The sequence below is a fragment of the Scardinius erythrophthalmus genome (genome assembly GCF_964197995.2).
Source record: "Scardinius erythrophthalmus genome assembly, chromosome: 13".
NCBI classification, from domain to species: domain Eukaryota; kingdom Metazoa; phylum Chordata; class Actinopteri; order Cypriniformes; family Leuciscidae; genus Scardinius; species Scardinius erythrophthalmus.
This window is the reverse complement of record NC_138233.1, coordinates 21,012,018-21,032,126: the sequence shown is the minus strand read 5'-3', so window position 1 is coordinate 21,032,126 and position 20,109 is coordinate 21,012,018. Positions and strand designations below refer to the sequence as shown.

At 39.8% G+C, this 20,109-nt stretch overlaps 2 protein-coding genes across 2 annotated transcripts in view; one reads left to right on the top strand and one right to left on the bottom strand.

Annotated features, from left to right (window-relative positions):
• Nucleotides 1-20,109, top strand: part of mrpl11 (mitochondrial ribosomal protein L11) — a 38,465-nt gene that overhangs the window by 15,301 nt on the left and 3,055 nt on the right. Inside the window, exon 3 of the mRNA XM_081383025.1 lies at nucleotides 15,285-15,380. Within this exon, the coding sequence (XP_081239151.1) occupies nucleotides 15,285-15,380 (96 nt within the window). The remainder of the gene's footprint in view (nucleotides 1-15,284; nucleotides 15,381-20,109) is intronic.
• On the bottom strand, nucleotides 1,455-2,501 carry tmem265 (transmembrane protein 265; the record flags this gene model as incomplete). Its single annotated transcript, XM_081383024.1, has 1 exon — nucleotides 1,455-2,501. One exon carries the CDS (start codon nucleotides 2,499-2,501, stop codon nucleotides 1,455-1,457), a length of 1,047 nt encoding a protein of 348 aa, XP_081239150.1.

Below are 20,109 nucleotides of genomic sequence, written 5' to 3'. Positions count from 1 at the left end.
ATTTAAAATGAAGAGAGAGCGAGAGAGGGAGAGAGATGAAAGGCTGAGAAATGCCATTCTGGTCTGGTTCATATGTCTGATATACCTCTAAAGCGAAATCAGCTTCAGGTTGAGCTGCTCTCAGTAATTCAATTAATTTATAGCTAGGCTTATTTTTAGCATTTATCATGCAAGTTTGTCCCGTTTTACGTTCGGTAAATATTCCTTGTAAATCATGAAGTGCGGTATAATCTCTTAGCTCTTTGAAAAATTATTCCCATTTCAATTAATATGAGTAATAACGGTTTATTAGAGCAAGGGTAGGGGGATTGTAGAGGGCTTTAGAGGCTGCTGATGGAGAGTGAATAATGCCCTACCCCCCATCATCATAATCCGCACCAGGGTTCATTCTCTATCACCACATCAGAATGTCTTTCCCTAACATCGTACTCCTATGTACAGATCTGTCATTGGTAACCACAATAGGAAAGATGCTTCAGTTCATGCTGTGGTAACTATGATACATTTAAAGGTGGAGATTGGTGAGCTCTCACTGTCTATTCTGTGTACAAATGCCTGCTGCACACAAAACGGTCTAAGCCTGAGACAACATTGAGAAACTGGGACTCAGCAATCTGAAAATAAACAAAGTTTTAGGATTTTGAAAGATTGGTGACATTTTAATTTTGTGCTGGAGTAATGTGCTGCTTTTACACAAAATGTTTTCAAGTCAACTTTTGGCCTGAACTTGCTATGCTGACAATATAATTTGTAATGACAATTTTTGTTGAAGTATAAAAATGCAAAATAGAAGCATTTTCACTAGTAGTCTCAAACATTTGGACTCCACTGTATGTCATTTGTGCAGAAAGTTTTACTGTTTTAAGTGTTTGACAGATACTTTCGTTATTGCGTTTTTTCAACCATGAAATGCCCATTTAGTTGGAGGAATGGATTAATTTGTTTGTGAAGACCAACCATAAAAATTGTGATTTAAATGAAGTTCTGTCACATATCATTTTTGAAATGTTGTCATTAGGTTTGACAGGTCTCCACAAATTTACTCGCATGTCAGACCAACAGATTATAGGTCTAGCTGCATCTGAATGGTAGAGGCAGGTGTATATTAAACATTTTTATTACAGAGTGGAATATTAACGGTGGTCATGCTTCACAGTACATGGTTTAATTCAAGTCCTTGATGAAAAATAAACAAGAGTAACAATATTAATTGTAGCTCTTTAAAGAAGGCACTTAATTAAAACAGCTCCAGCTTCATTATCATTTTGTCTGGGAGCTTCACACCACAGTAGGCTACTCGTGTTTGGCTTTACAAATCATCAGTTGTTCAAACTACAAAGTGTGCTAATACGATAAGTTATCTCTGCTAATCTTGTGGAAAGCACAGAGACAGTTGGTTGGTTATGTGCCCATAAATTCCAGTTGCTGGCAGATTCAGGTCTTTTCCGTGACCTCTAGAGCTCGTGGGAAATGTAAGCCGGTCCCAGAGAGGTCTCGGTGGGGTCCAGGGTGACGTGAGAGAGCGAGTGGCTGTGTCCGTGATTGCGTGAAATCGTGTGGTAGCGCGTGGAGGACGGCACTGGAGATGTGCACTCTTGCTCCTGCTCCGTGGTTTGTTCCGAGGCCGCACCTCGAGTCTGGTTTTCAGTTCCTGTGGCGACTCCTGTTCCCTGCATCCCTCTGCTGCCCTTTCTGTGCCTGTCCCAGGCGGAGCTCAGCTTTACAGCAAGAGCCAGCAGGTTTTTCCCCAGGAACACCGTGGACACCCGTGGGTCCCTGTACCACAGCATCCCGACCCCTCTGGGCACGAGCGTGAACACATTAATGGTCACCAGACTGAGCCACGGATAGATGGCCTCCTTTCGTGCCGCCTGCAGCCCAGGCAGCGCAGTGGCACCCAGCTCTGTGAGCGACACGCACGGCAGTAACAGCAACAGCACGTAACAGTAAAAGAACACTATACCCTCAACCCAAAGAGGAACCCCTACGCTCCCCTGCACCTCCCATAGCCCAGCTTGCAGATCCAACACATCAAGCAAGTCGACCACCACCCACAGAAGCCGGCTGCGCACCTCCTGCTTCCTACGGAGGGGAGTCATGTAATCGGCTCCTGTCAGGATGAGGAAAAGCGAGGGCAGGCACACCGAAAGTAAAAGAGTCAGAGTCTTGCGGGCGAGAGGATCCGGGGGTCGTCTCTCCTGTCTGTAATTCTGACACACAAAGAAAAGCTTCAGCTGCAGCAGCGAGAGGAAAAGGAACCAGAGAGCATTGGCGAAGCCCCGACGGGGAGAGCGAGCCTCCGAAACCACACCGGCAGAAACGAAGCGGAGCGCCAGCAGGAAACACAGGTCACCGAGCGCGACGGCAACACAAGGCCATACCGCAGGACGGGCTCCGCTTCGAGGTCCCAGCATGCTCTGCTCCAGCAGGTAGAGGTCGACCACGGCCATCGTGCTCACTGTCACCAGAGTAGACACGCACACCTGGGGCGAGGGCAACATGCTTGAAGTAGAAGGAGAAACAAACAAGGACATAGTCAGACTCTGATGGCTCATTAAGGAAAGAGATGAGGATGGTTTAAGAGGTTATATCCTTCATTTCCTGATAAGGACATGAGCTGCATGATTATGTGCTATTACAAGACCGGAATATACAGAATTAGCCATAAATCTTCAAAGCCTTTGATGTACATGTTAGTAATACTTTAAGGCAGAACAGTCCATTTTTATGGACTAAGCAAATTGCATCATTTTCTACAATGTGCAGGTCAACAATAGACTATTCATACTCTCCCTCAATACCTCTTCATTGTTTGGCAACCTTTAAAATAGGAGAGTTTTTAACTTTAATTTCAAAAGTATGTCTGTACCGAAGGTTTTTCTTGATAAATGTAGTTTGCAATCCTTGGAGATTTTACGATTCATGGCATTTCAAAGGCTTGTTTAGTTGACAAACAAAGCTGGTGACATTGACAGGATTAGTAAGATGAGGTTTGTGGCAGTGCTGAATATAAGCTTTTGCTTGTTTGAGACGGGGCTTTATGGTGGCCAGGGTCTTTTTTCATTACTTCCAAAACAAGCACATCTTTCTGCTTTCAATCGAATGTATTTTTCCCAATTGACGCCTTGAATATAATAGAATATGCCAGAATCTCTCTTCCAGTCTTAAACCAGAATCTCTCTTCCAGTTCTTCTAGTCTTACACCAGAATCTCTTTTTTTTTTTTTTTAATCTTTTTAAATCTGATTTCTTAACTCATGAAACTTTAAGTCCTTTCGTCTTTGGAAGTGTCTGTTATTTGCATAGTATATAACATTCATGTCAACTCTTGTTCCCTTATTAATTAATTATATTGAAGGGAACCAAGGCACACTTTCAAAGCCTTTTCCTCGTGGCTTGCTTTCCATGCTGGTTTTTTCACATATTGCGGTATTTAATGGTTTTTGGTTTCAGTAAGCATGACATGATCAAGTCTGATTCTCTGGCTCATTTTCTTTGGCCTTTCAAGTGCATTGGCCACCTGCAAAATGGCGACACTCAATCTTAATACTGTCTGAAAGGTGTTGTCATAACACTGCATACTGATGTTGATTTTATTCATGTTTCCTCAAGCCATATTTCAGCAACAGACAGTGTAAAACTGGGGTATTGATTAATGTAGAGAAATGATTGTGGGCTTTATGGTGAAATCGAATGCAGGCCTTCTCAGCCGAATGAACTCAATGTCCGATGCACTATAGCCATCTACTAACCATTTGTGTTTGGTGTAGAGTGTCAACACCTCAGATAGATGACTTTTTTTAATAAGAAAGTCATTACTGTTGAGGACATACAGGGTGTCAACAGGGTTATGGAATACAGGATTTTTCTTAAATGTTATAACTACATAAAATAATAGTTTACACAAAAATGGTTTGGAATGGCAAGAGGGAGAGTAAATTATGACAGAAATGTTTTGGATGAACTATCCCATCACAACTCTTGCAACTTTTAAAGACCCATTAGGTATACATGTGGATACATGGGGGAAAAGTGTTAAATCGTGAGGTGAAATGGAAATTGAATGGGGTGAGAGAGAAACCGAGAGAGCAAGATGGTGATTCATTCCCTTGGCTTTTTACAGACCTAATAAAGTGTTATGGCAAGATGGTAATGGTTCATAAATAAGCTGAGGGAAATGAAGAAGGAAAGAGTGACGAGTATAACACAAAAAGCACAGGCGACCTGCTCTGGGAAAAAGGAGATGTTGTGTTGATGAGAATGTGAATGGAAATATATTCATAGCTTGGGAACTGTAGAAATTAAACGCATTAAGTGTGAGGAAATGAAGGGAGTATGTTGGTAAATGACCTAGAATGATTAATCTTCTGTGAGCTCTGTGGAATGAAAATGGAGTGTGCGTCACTAATATCTGATTTTGACAGCAAGATCTTATTTTGTATCTCTGTTACTGATTTTCTCCTTTGGTATTCAATTGAATCCAATAATCTCAGACTGAGTGTTGAATTTAGGAGAAGCCACATGCTCCTGAAAAAAAAAATGCTTCAGCACAGGACACATCTTTCTTTTTCAATCAGAAAAATGATAGAAGATAGTTATTTTTGGACGAAAAAGGAATTGAAACCCAGAAGGCTTGCCTGCAGGTGCAGAGCTTATCTTTTGACTCCACTGTCAGCACATAATTCATCAGGTTATCAAGTCACTTGGATGATACTGTTTTTTTTTTGTTTGTTTTTTTCAAGCACATCAATAAAGACTAGACTTCAGTAGGCTACTGACAGCCAATGCATCCTTAACTATAAGTAATTGTTTAAGGCCACAGGTTACAGTGAATAATTTCATGCAGTTTTGCTTTGTATATGTGTGCTTTGATCTGTGCTTTAGGCTACGTCAACAAAAGATGAGCAATGTACAGACACCAAATTCTTGCGTCTTATAACAATTAGATTTTTTTTGTGTGTGTGTTAAAAAGCAATATTGGTCAATTGATAATATGTAATATTATATTGTTTTAATGTTGTAATTGAATGGTCATGGAATTGTCTAAAAGCAGAAATAAAACAATATAATTTCTCCATATTTGTTATTGTAAACTTAATAAAAAATAACCTATTGATCATTAATATTTGCAAATGTAATTATTTGAATCTCAGTTGTTTTAAAGTGATGTCACCAATAATAATAATAGTAAGCAAAAAAACAGACGTTTCTCAAAATATCTTATGTTCTATGGACTAAAAGGGTATGATATAGGCTGAATAAATTATGACAGAATGTTGAACCATGTCTAATGTTTTATAGAGGATAATAAGTAGGCTAATGTAATAAAGTAATGTACGACATTGTGAGGAGAAATGTAAAAGCTTCTCATAATTAACACTCTAAAGTGATGGTCATTATTAATGGTCTAGGTTAAATATAGTGTGATGAATATTGTAAATGTTTAATTGCTGTGTGCAAGTGCCCATAATCGCGTCTACCTCTCATTCTTGGAGATGCTCTCTGCTGGACTCGTGCCACATGCCCTCATTTACGAGTAAACGACTGAAAATGTTCGTCGGTAATGTGCCATTGAATCATTCCCACACAGAGAATATCATCACAGTGGCTCTCACTATCAGTGTTCGCGAAATAAATGGCATCATCTGTCTTGATGCTTGTAAGTGTCGAGCTGCTGCTGCTGCTGCAGTACACGTGTGATCATCAGACCTGTGCCACTTCAATATATCACCATATTGCGACAGGTGTCATTGCATTAGGATACACATCCGAATTGGCAAGGTGTCAATCTCACCAGTGAGCTCGGTCAGCGGCGAAACGGTGACATCTAAAATATTATGAACTTTTTGGACTTGAAGGCTGCATGAATAATTGAATATTAAGTTGCAAGACAGCTCAACTTCATGTAAGCAGGAATGGATGAAGTAGAGAGTGTATTTACCCCACAGCATGAAGACTTCACAGAGCAGTCTCAATCTAAAGACCAGCGCAAACCTGCAGGCATCAAGATGTTATCTGAATCCAGTGTCCGAAATCGTGCTGTTCGTCCAGTAATGACACTGTACTGCTTCTTAAAACCAAACGTGGAAAATAATCCAGAGAAGTCAACCACGTCACGCTCAAAGGCTACATTGTCCATAACATAAGCCCCGACGTGTAGTTTATTCGGGCGAAGTGATGAGGAAAGCAAGCCTTTCTGCCTACTGACTTTCTTTGTCGCAAAACCCTTATATAATCGGCATGTGGTTTATTCCGTTATCTCGACTCGAGCAGGCTCCATCCCGGTCCATAAAGACTCTCAGGCGGCTGCGATGAAGCTTTTTGCGGGCTGAGCAGTAGAAGTCGGTCAGAAGTGCGTTATAACTGCTGACTCCGTAACTGAAGCCGTTTTTCCGAGTACCTCGACGTCGTCTTCATACTTCACTGTCGAAAGAACGCGTCGCGAGACAGTTTATGATTGCAGTGTGTCATTTGTAGGCAGCTTACGTGCACTTGCACCCCTCCCTCCGATCGCTCTCCAACTCTAACGCTTAGTTGCTTCTCTCTGAACCTCTTGGATTTCACTTCAGATAGCAGGCGGGGATATTTGAATGGCCTCGTGCCTATTGCGAGTCACCATCCGGATGGGTCCGTGCTGCTAATCACTGCTGCTAGTGCAATCATTGCTTTGATAATTACATTGTTCTAGCCTGGAGGAGAAAACAACACCCCCGATGTCCCTGCTGTTAGTGACGAATGATTGTGTGGTGTGAGATGAACTAGAAGGTGCTATCAGATTGGCTATTGTCATTTAACAAATACTTGGGGGGTGAAAAAAATCTAGAACTAATTGCAAGGACAGTCCCCTGGGTAAATGCCTGACTGAAGACTGGTGACTGTGTTCATGCATTGCATAGATTGCAAATGAGCTGCAGTCTTTGTATTGTAAGCATAGATCTTTAAAGGTGCACTCAGTATTTTTTTAATCTTACGTTTTTTGAAGGATGAATAGGCATACATTTGAAAAATGAAAAAAAAAAAAAATCATGTACAGCTCACATAAAAGCTGATTTAATAAATAAATAAAAGCTGGTTTATTTTTTGGGCACATAAATACATATATACTCCCATGCTAGTAAGCATTGTCAGTTGAGTCCCTTTAAAATGAGCCAAATGTTGTACTGTACCTCCCTGAGATATTCACATTTCTCCCATAGGGAATCAATACTTATGTTTTAAGATTTAAAAAAGAATAATTTCATCAGTATCCTGGGTGTCTTTATGGGCGCAATTAGGTCCCAAATACCACCCACGCCTAGAAATGTTTTAACTTTTTTGCAACTAGGGGCCAATTATGAAAGTATTTGTTCCCCGAAGAGACGCTGATCTGTTTGGTCCTGAACGGAACAAGTTTTTCGATGTATCTGTCTGCCAATTCCTGTGAGTCACACAATCATAATTCTTGACATATCACACCCTAAACAAAGCTTCCTAAATAAGACATTTTTTAGAAATAATGAATACTTCAGGGGGGCTGAAAAAAATATGAAAAGATTAAAAATGAAACAAGCTGTGAACATAATGTTTGCTATTACAACATCTTATTTGACATGCACTGACTCCATTGGAAAAAAAATACACATCAGTCTGTTTTAATTGTAGAATAAGGAGGAAACTTATTAATAAGTTTGAGGTATCTGCTGTTGCATGATCAGAGCACCAGTATGACTGGAGATTGAGCTGAATCTCATTATCTGTTAAATTTCTCCCACAACTACTCTGACAGGACAGTTTCCACTCTCTTTATTGAAATCAAAGGTTGTATCTTTTCTTCACAATGTGCTCCTCATATATTCATGGTGAGGGGTCATCTTGGAGTTTTAATCAGGCAGATGGGAAAGAAAGGCATTGAAGGCAAAGTCATCTTTCTTGTCACAGTCCGCTATACGCACCACTGGTTTCCAGACATTTTCCATTCCTTGTCTTCAATATTTTTTTGCCTTTGTTAGCTCCACCCACAACTCCACTCTATCTCTCCATCTCTATCGCCTCCTCTCTCACTCGCTCTTTCCCTTTCAGTCCCCGTGGGGCTGAAGTGGTTGAAGGTCACTCTGATCTGGCTAGATTTCAGCACGGAGGGAGTGAGAGAGGCGGAGAAAACGAGACAACAAAAGTCCAGCAGTGCACAGTCAACACTTTCGCCCCCATAAAGTTGGTAAAGACTTCAAAAAAATGCCTTTTGGAAATGTTGCAGGCCTGATTGGTGCCCCAGGTGTGCACTGGCAGAAGCTTGTCCCAAGACATTCCTCACTGCATCCATCTGCTGCGCATTAGAGCACTTAGCTGACACCACACATGCTCCAGCCACAGCAAAACAATCCGTCTTACTGACTGGAAGATTCTCGCAATGAGCGCACAGCTCAGTGCTGTTTTTGATCATAAATCGGCACCTTAACTTCCTGCTTTTATGTCTGGAATTTAAAATAGCTATAAATCTTACTATTAAAACAAACCCCGGCGAACTGATAATGATAATCGGTTAATTATGAGTCTTCCTTATTAACTGACTGGGATGTTGCAGAGCTCTGATAAGATAAGACATCCTCTGATGCGATGTAATTCTCTGAAGAGTGGGTCTGAGGAATTGAGCTCTTTCCTTTAATAACATACGTTTAATGAAATCTTTTCACACTCGCTGATTTCCATCAGACTTTGGACATTGGCATGCGGCTCCCTCAAAGCATTTATTGTCCTTTTTAACTTTTTCTCTGCCACATAGCCTCATGCTGTGTCTCAGACATTCACCCTGCATTTAATTATCTGTAAATAAATTTGTTCTGCTTTAATAAACTGATTTCAAGTCAACAATCCGCCATATTCAAGGACGGAGCGGTTCACCAGCGGGGCTGCACACTCATTTAGAGGCGCAACATGTTATTTTTGCTTCCAACTGAAGTAGGTATAGCTATCAATATTGGCTGTAAAATTGACCCGAAACTAATGTGTCCCCAGTAGCACGTCTCGCCCTGTAGCCTTCGCTTTGAACCCATTAATCATCACTGCATATATTTAAAAAAGAGAGTGATGTGTTTTTAAATGAGTGAAGTTACAGGGGAGTTTGGGATGATCAAAGATAAAGCCATTAGCCATTCTGACAAACTTTTATGTTAGCGTTCCACAGTGTCTGATGCAAACATTCTGTGATCGCTCATGGCTCAAGCAAATGACTAATAATTCTCTGTGCACCCACAAACAGGACCCTTCCCTGTACTAGGCCTTGTCCATTCCTCTTCTGAAGTTTCCAACTACCAGATGGGCCATGAGGGTATGAGGCTAATCAGCTGTATGACGCCCTTATGGGGAAGAACGTAATAAAATGGGAAGAGTTCAGCACATTGAATTAGGGAAGGGGAACTGGAGTAATTAATTAGAGTGTCTCACACTGCAGAGTTTAATTAACCCCTCGTCTACACCTCCCACCTCACCCCCATCCTTCAGGACGCTGGCATGGGCAATGAATTGCTCGTCCTTGGGTGCCAGGGGCAATTAATCCTGCCTGCTGCCCTTAGGCCACGTCCCCTGTCATGCTTGTGTACACACAACCTTTTTTGCACTTCTGTTTCACTCACCGTTACATATCAGTTCACACAAGGAAGGAACATGCGGTGCCGTGTCCTCTAAATCTTACACTGAGAGAGCCCTCTGAAAGAAACTGTTGTTACGCTCTCTCGCTCGCTTTAATCATCTCGCTCTTTCTCCATTTTACTCTTTCCTTTTGTTTTGTATTGTCTGTAATGTAGAAGGATCATCCAACCTATAATAATAATTAATTCATCATTCTGTCATCATCTGCGCACGATCATGGTGTTCCGAATCTGAACCTGTATGACTTTTCTTTTATCGAACACAAAAGGAGAAATTCTGAGTTCAATTATCGGAAGACTGCATGAGACGTAGAATATAACGCACAAGTCGTACAGACACTTTAATGCAGTTTTGTTATTGTGAACTAAAAATAAGCTATTAAAAATGTTTATATAAGTTTAAAAGCTTAAATACAATAAAATATGGAATATGAAAAATATGAAAATATATATATTTTTAAAATGAATAAACTGAAAATATCTTATTCAAAATATCAATAATGGCGGTCGGTATAAATAAAAAAATTACACTGCTTTAATTCCTTTTATGGTGCTTTTGTTTTTTTGTTTTTTAAGCTTGAAACCTTCAGCTCCTTTTAATGCTATGAAAAAAAAAATGGAAAACTTATTAGGTGTTTTACAGATTTCACCAAAGTCACACAATGACATTTAGAATGACATGGGGCGAATAAAGAATAAATTATGACACAATTAAATATTGGTGCTCTATTAAGTGCCTCATTTTGTTGTAATTTATTTTTTATATATCAGTCCCCATCACTGATTAGGTATTTTGTCCAACAGCTTCTATCCTCAGTACTGATCCATTCAATGTTCTGTTCCTTATATGAAGTGTTAACAATTTTAATTTGCTTAATTTCTTATTCATGCATTTAATTACACAGTTTTTCACTTAGTTGGAAGTCACACTGTCCTCTAATGCCTTCTCCTCAGAGGCTTTGCTGTAAAGTGATTGAACCACTTGAACCCACCACTGTGCTTATTTTCCTTTTCCTCTTGCTTTTTTTTTTTTTAATGGAATGAGCTCACAGCCCTCACACATACATTCTTTATTCATGCCGGTCCCCTATGGCTTCTCCATACATCAGCGCTCTGAAGCCTTTCACCCGCTTTTGTCAAATGGACCTCCTGAATGTTAGTATTGATCTTCATTATTGTTCTCATAGGGGACATGACTTGAACATAACACTGTTCTTCTCTGTCCTGCACTAGAAATATACACACATGTGAGCAGTATTATTAGAATCACTTATATATGTGGCCCTTCAAGCTGTTACTTCAGCTATCTGAAACAACGGTTACTTTCCCGGTCTGTTCTCACTCTTTTTGTCATTCATCCATGTCAGCGGCCATCTCGTTAAATAGAATTGCTGAAGCTGAAAGCTTACGTTATAATAATGAAACGAATGCAAAGTGGGAAAACTGATGAAAAGAATAGAAAAAGGAGATGTTTTGTGAATCTCAAATACAGTCCGGATGCAGATACCATGCACAACGTGGGGTTTTTAGTCTGGTTAAGTTATTCAGTCTTTTAGAGTTCGCTTGCACAATTCAGGCAGGATTTGTCTTCCGTCGGGACCTTCACTGGGAATGGATGCTTTAGAGAATATTGATATGATAAACATTTTTAATATTCATCTGATATGATAATTATAGTGCAGTGTCCAAGGTTGGTAGCACGCCTCCATCATGGTGATGTACTGCAGCCATTTTGTTCTTCGCAGTCCTGCTTTTATCGGACACTATTGAAGAAAGAGGAGGTTTAATTGGACCGCTTCACTTTTGGATGATTAGATCTTGGGTTTTAGAGAGCTATACTGGCAATCTGGCCAGCACTTGAAAGTGAGTGTATCTGCCATTAAACGTGAAGCGTCTTGGTCATCCGGAGCTTTATTCCGTAAAGATTGCCAGAGCAATCTTCATCTTCGAGCCTTGTCCTTTCAACCAACAACAGATTTCCATTTTTATAATGGCCTCACTTATGATATTAAAAGCGTTACTTTAAACTCAATTGCTGCGATTTCTTCCATTGTACCATCTTTGTTTGGCACAGTTTGAATGTTATGTGTGTCTGATCAGTACACTGTCAGAACACTTCCATCACATTTCATCCTTGTTGCCTGCCTGCTCCCCCCCCCCCCCCTCCATCACTGGACGACCTCTTCCTCTCAGATCTGTCTGCTATCCTTTGCATGTCTCTACTTGTTTGAACTCCTTTTCAGACAAAAAAACAACAACTTTAAAGGGTTATAAAGCAGCGGGTGCAAAAATCAGAGTGGAAGCGGTGTGGAATCTCAGTGTGTTCACCCAAGGGTTTCTGAGGCTCTCCTTACAACCTCGGTTTAATATTAATCCATATTTAATTAGGAGTCACCCACTGCCTTTCTTGTTTACTTAGATGTGTTGTTCTCGCTGAAGTTGGGGGTGCTTGAGGAGATGCTAGTGGGGTTGACATGGGATTACTATTAATAAGCAAGTCAGGAGGGAGATAGGCTGCCTGCCATCCAGGGCTTTGTTTTTCATTTTATTTGTGTTAAAATTGAAATTGCTGAACAGTAATACCTCTGGAAGTGGTGGGGAAATATTTGCTGTTCTCGCATGGCAGTGTTTGCTTGAACTAATCTGAAAAGATTGCATCAGTATTTATAAGTTAGAATCAAACACCAATGGCAACTAAAGGAAGTTCTTTGCAAATATACTTTATGCCAAAAAGTGCTGTTTATCTTGGCCCGTATATCACATATGGGAGGTAACTTCGACTTTGGCAAACAGTCTGTTATGTTTTGCAGCTCATTTTTTCCAAGAACCAACTACTTAAACAGGAAAGGTATGACTGACATTTAATGTCACCAAACTCAAATAATTTTCTTTTAACATGCTGTTTGAGGCAGTTTTGTTTATCTGAAATAATTGCTATGGTTGTGCAAAATTCAGAATTCGATTTTACTTTATCTATTTATACAAACATTTCTAAGTTTTATTAAAGAAATTCCAGTTATATGAATTTATTTGAATTTCAATTCATTTTAATTCTGAATGCCACACAGCCCTGGTTGATACCCCAGTAGAAGACTGTAAAGAATATACAGAAAAATGTGTGAAATACAGCACCGTTCAAAACTTTGAGGTCAGTAAGTTAATTTATACTTCTATTTGGCAAACACGCATTAAACTGATCAAAAGTGACAGTAAAGGCATTTATAAAGTTACAAAAGATTTCAATTTGCTTTCTATTCATCAAAGAATCCTAAAAGAAAAGGTCACCACAAAAATTATCATCCAGCAGTGTTACTAACAAATTATTCTTGGGCAGTAAATCAGCATATTAGAATGGTTTCAAGACTGGTAATATTACTGGAAGTAATATTGCTGAAAATCCAGCTTTGATCACAGGAATAGATTACATTTGAAAATATATTAAAACAAAACCAGTTATTTTAAATTGTAATGTTTCACTGTTATTTTTTTTCTTCTATATTTTTGATCAAATAAATGCAGCAATGGAGAGCATAAGAGACATAATCAAAAATCTTAACCACAAACACTAGAAATGGTAGTGTGTTAATATGACAGAATTTATGTCTATCCAAAAATAATAGGTTAAAGATTTTTTCACAGACATCTGAAACATCCAATAATACAATTCTGCTCATGGATATACACTCACTTAAAGGATTATTAGTAACACCATACTAATACTGTGTTTGTCCCCCGTTCGCCTTCAGAACTGCCTTAATTCTACGTGGCATTGATTCAACAAGGTGCTGAAAGCATTCTTTAGAAATGTTGGCCCATATTGATAGGATAGCATCTTGCAGTTGATGGAGATTTGTGGGATGCACATCCAGGGCATGGAGCTCCCGTTCCACCACATCCCAAAGATGCTCTATTGGGTTGAGATCTGGTGATTGTGGGTGCTATTTTAGTACACTGAACTCATTGTCATGTTCAAGAAACCAATTTGAAATGATTCGAGCTTTGTGACATGGTGCATTATCCTGCTGGAAGTAGCCATCAGAGGATGGGTACATGGTGGTCATAAAGGGATGGACATGGTCAGAAACAATGCTCAGGTAGGCCGTGGCATTTAAACGATGCCCAATTGGCACTAAGGGGCCTAAAGTGTGCCAAGAAAACATCCCCCACACCATTACACCACCACCACCAGCCTGCACAGTGGTAACAAGGCATGATGGATCCATGTTCTCATTCTGTTTACGCCAAATTCTGACTCTACCATCTGAATGTCTCAACAGAAATTGAGACTCATCAGACCAGACAACATTTTTCCAGTCTTCAGCTGTCCAATTTTGGTGAGCTCGTGCAAATTGTAGCCTCTCTTTCCTATTTGTAGTGGAGATGAGTGGTACCCGGTGGGGTCTTCTGCTGTTGTAGCCCATCCGCCTCAAGGTTGTACGTGTTGTGGCTTCACAAATGCTTTGCTGCATACCTCGGTTGTAACGAGTGGTTATTTCAGTCAAAGTTGCTCTTCTATTAGCTTGAATCAGTCGGCCCATTCTCCTCTGACCTCTAGCATCAACAAGGCTTTTTCGCCCACAGGACTGCCGCACACTGGATGTTTTTCCATTTTCTTTGTAAACCCTAGAAATGGTTGTGCGTGAAAATCCCAGTAACTGAGCAGATTGTGAAATACTCAGACCGGCCCGTCTGGCACCAACAACCATGCCACGCTCAAAATTGCTTAAATCACCTTTCTTTCCCATTCTGACATTCAGTTTGGAGTTCAGGAGATTGTCTTGACCAGGATCACACCCCTAAATGCATTGAAGCAACTGCCATGTGATTGGTTGATTAGATAATTGCATTAATGAGAAATTGAACAGGTGTTCCTAATAATCCTTTAGTTGAGTGTATATTTTTACTTGGTAGTAGGTGCTTCAAACAAAATAACTGATGCTACTAACTTATCAGTTCTTGGCATTTTTAGGGCAATATGCATCAAACAGTAAGTGGATGAACTGAGGGTGATCCATGGGTTCTTTGCCTAGTTGTAACCAGACTGTTAACTGCAATAGCAGCCCTTTCCAAATAGATCAGAGTCCGACTGTTAAATAAAGCTCTGTAACATCTACCTCAAGATGAAACAAGTGTGCCAGTCACTGTGGATCCTTTGAAAAGTCCAAGTGCAAGGAAAACTTTCACAACTGTAATAAGATTACAGATTAGCAGCTGCCTCTGCAGTCAACCCACAGAAAACACTCATGCTCTGGTGAAGCTGCTCAGGAGAAAAGGCAGCCAGTGTTGACTTAATGTCAGCTATACATTTAGCTTTCTGCCTGGCAAGGGCCAGGAAAGAGAATCTAATTTATCTGGAGTCTCAGAGGCATGATGACTGCCATACTCTGACATTATACACATACACACACACATATACTCACACCCTTGGGTAAATAGGCTTCCACCAGCCTCTCTCGTTCACTTTCTCACTCACTCACTCACGCAGGCATCCAAGCATGCCGAGGCATTCACAGTGCACCAATGAGTTATCGAATGATTGACACCATGCAGCCACTCTAAATGGATATTGGTATTCATCAAAAGACTGCCACGATGAATAACAGGCTAAAATGCGTGTGGGTCTAAACCTTTCTGAATGTTTTTCCTATGCCTTCTTTTCCAGAAAGGGATTCCCATAGGGGCCTTCTGCAAAGACTTCAATGAGAAAACCAAAGACCTCAAAGAAGGCATCCCTCTTCCCATCAAGATCAATGTGAAGGTAATGTAACCGCTAATTAGGAATAGTGTTGTCGTTTTCTCAATGTCAACAGCACTTTACCAATCAGTCACAGAAGTGACGTCTTGGGGGCCTCATAATACACCTTATTGCTTTCAATCAATCTTGCTCTCGTTTGTTTTGCCGCTTGTTTTCTCAGTTTATGAGTCCCCGGGGGTGCTCGTTTACATTCGCATCTCAGTCGCATTAGCAAACGGCATTAGATGCTCCTCGAATGCCAAAGCGCGGATTAGGCCTTCTACTGACATTATGATCAAATGAAGGTATTGAGCGAAGTGGATTAAACAGATGAACGGAGCTTTCCCAATCTGAGCGTGACTCGAAAACGAGGAATAGTCACTGATGCGGCGTATGCAATGTTCGTCTGGCCTAGGTTTATCTCCCCACTCACCTTCTCAGGGAGCTTCAGCATGTTTATTGTAATGTTTTGACAAGGACACACTTTCCATCATGGAAGTCAAAGACCGTAAATGTACTCCAGCTCGAAGTTTCTTGGAGAAATAGGGCCGTCTGATGGATCCCTCACTTGTGTGCATTAGCAGCTTTTTTTTTTTTCGACACATTTTAGTCTGTTTCTCTCGTACAATCGCTCTGTCTCTTCTAATCTATTCTCTCCCGTTTTTCACCCGCCCTCTGTAACAAAATGAGAGGTCTAGCACTTTCTCCTCATATTCTCAGTCTCTTAAATAAAGATGGATTGAAGGCTGTTAGTAATGCTTCCCGAGTCGGCGACAGATTGCTGGGGCATTTGAGCAAAGGCCCATTATAAAGGTTGTGAGAAATGGCTTTTTATTATGGAGGGGTCATTGATCACAACTTTTAAAGTGGCACGACTGCGTGAAATGAGTTCTCATTACAGGTTTCTATCTCTTTTACATTAAAGAACTGTTGAAAAGCTCTTGTGTGGTTTTCAATTGGAAGTCCCAGTTTCGATAACCCTATCCGTCTAAGCGAAATGGGAGATGCCGTGGCAGTCCAGACATTGTGAGTAAATTATATGACCACATTATGCTCCGGCACTGCCACCCAATCTAGGGTGTTTTAATGTCTCTGGCTCATGTCTAATGCGCCGTCTCAGTCAGAATCCAAACACATAATCTTTTCTTCTGAGCTGATTAAGTGAGCGTCCGTGGTCCAGTTCTGCCACACTTTGAATCTAAAGGCTTCTGTTGCATAAAGTAGAACTAGATATCTTTGGCAACAATGTCACCTTCATCTAGCTCATCCCTTTGTGTTGTCCTGTCAGTTGTGCTTGCCCGAGGGTGGGAATTGTCAGGCTTTGTTGTTGGCGCTCCTCTGCAGGTACATCAGCTCTCGTTCCAGGACCAGCTGCAAGACATTTTCAGAGGGAGAGAGAGGAAAATGCGCACCTCAGTGCTGTTGCCATTCATCATTCGCTCTTTGAATACACATGCAACAGCTCACTGTGATTTGACTTGCTGACATGATCGTTTCTCATCTTTTTTGCAATAAAAATTATTAAGGTAACACTTAATTTTTACTATTAAGTAGTTGCTTATTAGCATGCATATTACTAGGATATTGGCTGTCTATTAGTACTTATAATGCACATAGTAATGCCTTATTCTGCATGACCATATTCTACATCCCTTAATACCTAAACTTAACATTTATTGGGTGTGGGGTGTGGTTGCTAAGGTGCTCTCAGCAGTTTTAGCACATTGCTAGGTGGTTGCTCGGTTGTTGTTGTTGTTGTTGCGGTTCTGGTTGTTTGTTTTTCTTTAGTTTTTGTAGGTCTGATTGGTGACTGGGGCATGACTTGAGCACACCTGAACCTCATCATGGCACCTTATTTAAACAACATGCAGTTGTTAGTCGGGGCCACTCCTAAGCTAGACCTGCGCTCCAGTTGTGAGAATATTTGTTTTGTTTGGCATCCATCGCTCTGACAACACTCACAGTTATTCACTCATTCACTTGCAGTCACGACTGACCAACGTTATAGATTACTGATATTTAGATTTGTTGTTTTTGGTCATTTTTAATGTAATAAATTCTTAATTTTACTGTCATCTCCCCTAATGTCGCATCTTTGAGCCAGGTGTGACAAGTCATAAGAGCCCGTCCCCAGTATCCTTGACATCTAAAATTAAAAACGCTGTATTATTCATGCCAGGCCGGTAGTTGGTGATGTCACTTTGTAAAAAAAAAACTATGGACCTATGACTTAACACTTAATATGCACATGACATAATTTTCACAGATTCACATTTTTGTAGTTTACACTGAGACAATAATGGCATTGTTTTCAAATACTTTCACTTTGAAACCCGTTTTCAACAATTTGCATTTTCAGGCCCCCAAAACACTGTTGTCATGTAAATGAATGGCCAAAATGCATAAAAAGTTTTCCTTCTTTTTAGTATTATTTATATTCTATTATAGCATTTATTAATATTTTGAATGACCTTTTTCATATTTTAATTTATGTGCTTTTGTAATTTTTATTAGTTTTATTATTATTATTATTATTATTATTATTTTCAGTTAGTTGCAAGATTTCCTATTTTCATTTACTGTAAGTTTTTCACCTAATATTCATATTTTATTTTAGTTCTGCTTTATTTCAGTTAATGAAAATGCATTTTAATAGTTTTAGTTTTTATTAAAAATACCAACACTGCTAGTTAACAACTCTTTCAATCCATATCAACAATTTTATTTTATTTTTTTAAGTCTAATTGCTTAGAAATGTAATACTTAACCAGTTTAATATCGTTTCATTTATACTGGATGAGATAAAACCCAAATTGTAATACTTAGGTTGAGTGATTTATTCAAACACCTGAACCGGAGAACACCTTATTCAAACATGTTTATGAGCAATAGTAATATTAATGTTTGCCTTAGTAAACAGCACTGTTTGTGCTTGTGTGTTTGTGTCTCTGTCTCTCTCTCTCTGTGTGTGTGTGTCTCTCTCTCTCTCTCTCTCTCTCTCTCTCTCTCTCTCTCTCTCTGTCTCTCTCTCTCTCTGTGTGTCTCTGTCTCTCTCTCTCTGTGTGTCTCTCTCTCTGTCTCTCTCTCTCTCTCTCTCTTTCTCTCAATGCCTTCACCCAACTCTTAGACTCTAGAAATACATAAAGAAATACAATTAATCATAAAGAAAAATTAGCCAAAAAAAACAACTTCATATACTCTTTTTATTTGCAGTATTTGTGAAACTCTTAAAGGAACAGGTCCCCCCAAAATGAAAATTGTCATAATTTACTCACCCTCATGTGGTTCCAAATGTGTTTGACTCTTTCTTCTTTTGAGGCATTTTGATAAGTTCATCCATTTTTGTTGTTGTTGTTGTTGTTGTTGTTGTTGTTGTTGTTGTTGTTGTTGTTTCATATAGTGTAAATAAATAATGACCAAGGTCTGTCAAGCTCCAAAAAGGAAGAAGAAAATCAAGATGAGTCAATATTGTGTGCTATATTGCAAGCCAACAGCTTTCATTGTATAGAAAAGAGTAGTTTGGACATACTACTACAAATAACATCTTTGGTATTCCACAAGCAAAAGTCAGATTCTGGTTTCTAAAGACATGAGGTTGAGTGAGTGATGACGGAATGTTTATATATTGGGTGAATCCCTTTAAGACATCCCTTTAACTTTAACATTGCCAAACAAAGGGAAATGTCTTTTTATGATTTATTCTTCGAGTCCTACAGGCAGATTAGGCCCTAAAGCTAGCGTCCTCTCACTATAACGATGAGCATTCGACAGGGATTGAAGATTAGCCTGAGCTACGTGATCTTTAGCTGCAGGGGGTGTGGGGAAAATTCTGGTCGAGTTTGCAGCACAATGCTTGCTTTAGGCTTGAGCCGGATGGCTGCAGTGCATTTTAGCCAGGCTGTCTCCCCAAGTCAGACTGCCTGTGAAGTCCCAGTTGTCCCATTAAGCTGTCTGCTGCACACTCATTGTTTTTGAGCCTCTCTATGCAGACTAATCCCTGCCTTAAAGCTTTGGTTTCGGCAGGCCTGACAGTCGAGGGTGTGTGCCGGGGGAATGGAGGGTGTGGATGCATGCGCCTGGCTTCACTCGACTCGACTTTGAGTTTATGAGAGGCTGTCAGAGTCTATGGATGACAATGAGATTCTGTCAGGCTCCAGAGACTCTTTTGGATGCTATAGGAGTTTAGCTCTTCTCGCACTCGAAGAGAATTGTGTTTGTGATACCACCCGCTATGTGCGATGAGACTGAGAGACTGAGACCGATAGCTTGACGCCCACAAACCCAAAAACAAACATAACATTTCGTTCCAACAGTCTCAACAGATAATTGTCAACTCAACACACATAATGTTTCAGAATAACTGCAGTAGATAAGGGTGTTCTCAAATATTGTAAGCTTTCATTTTATTCATATCATTCTTATGTGGTTTTTATGTGGTTTTATTATGTCAGATACTAACATTTTATTAATTTAGATTCTATTCAAACAACATGGGTTTAATTCACATTTCCGTCTTTTGATGGAAATCGAGGATTATTTTTATTTTTAAATGTATGCACGTGTAGTGAGCACACTTTAAAAAATTTTTTTTTTTTTTTTTTGAGGGATCAGCAGTTGCAGTCCTGGCTCACTTAGTGCCTTAGGCAAGATACGACACCTTAATGACTTTTAGTGGTTCTTTATGTACATGTTTATGTATATGTATATATATGTGTGTATATATATATATATATATGTGTGTATATATATGTGT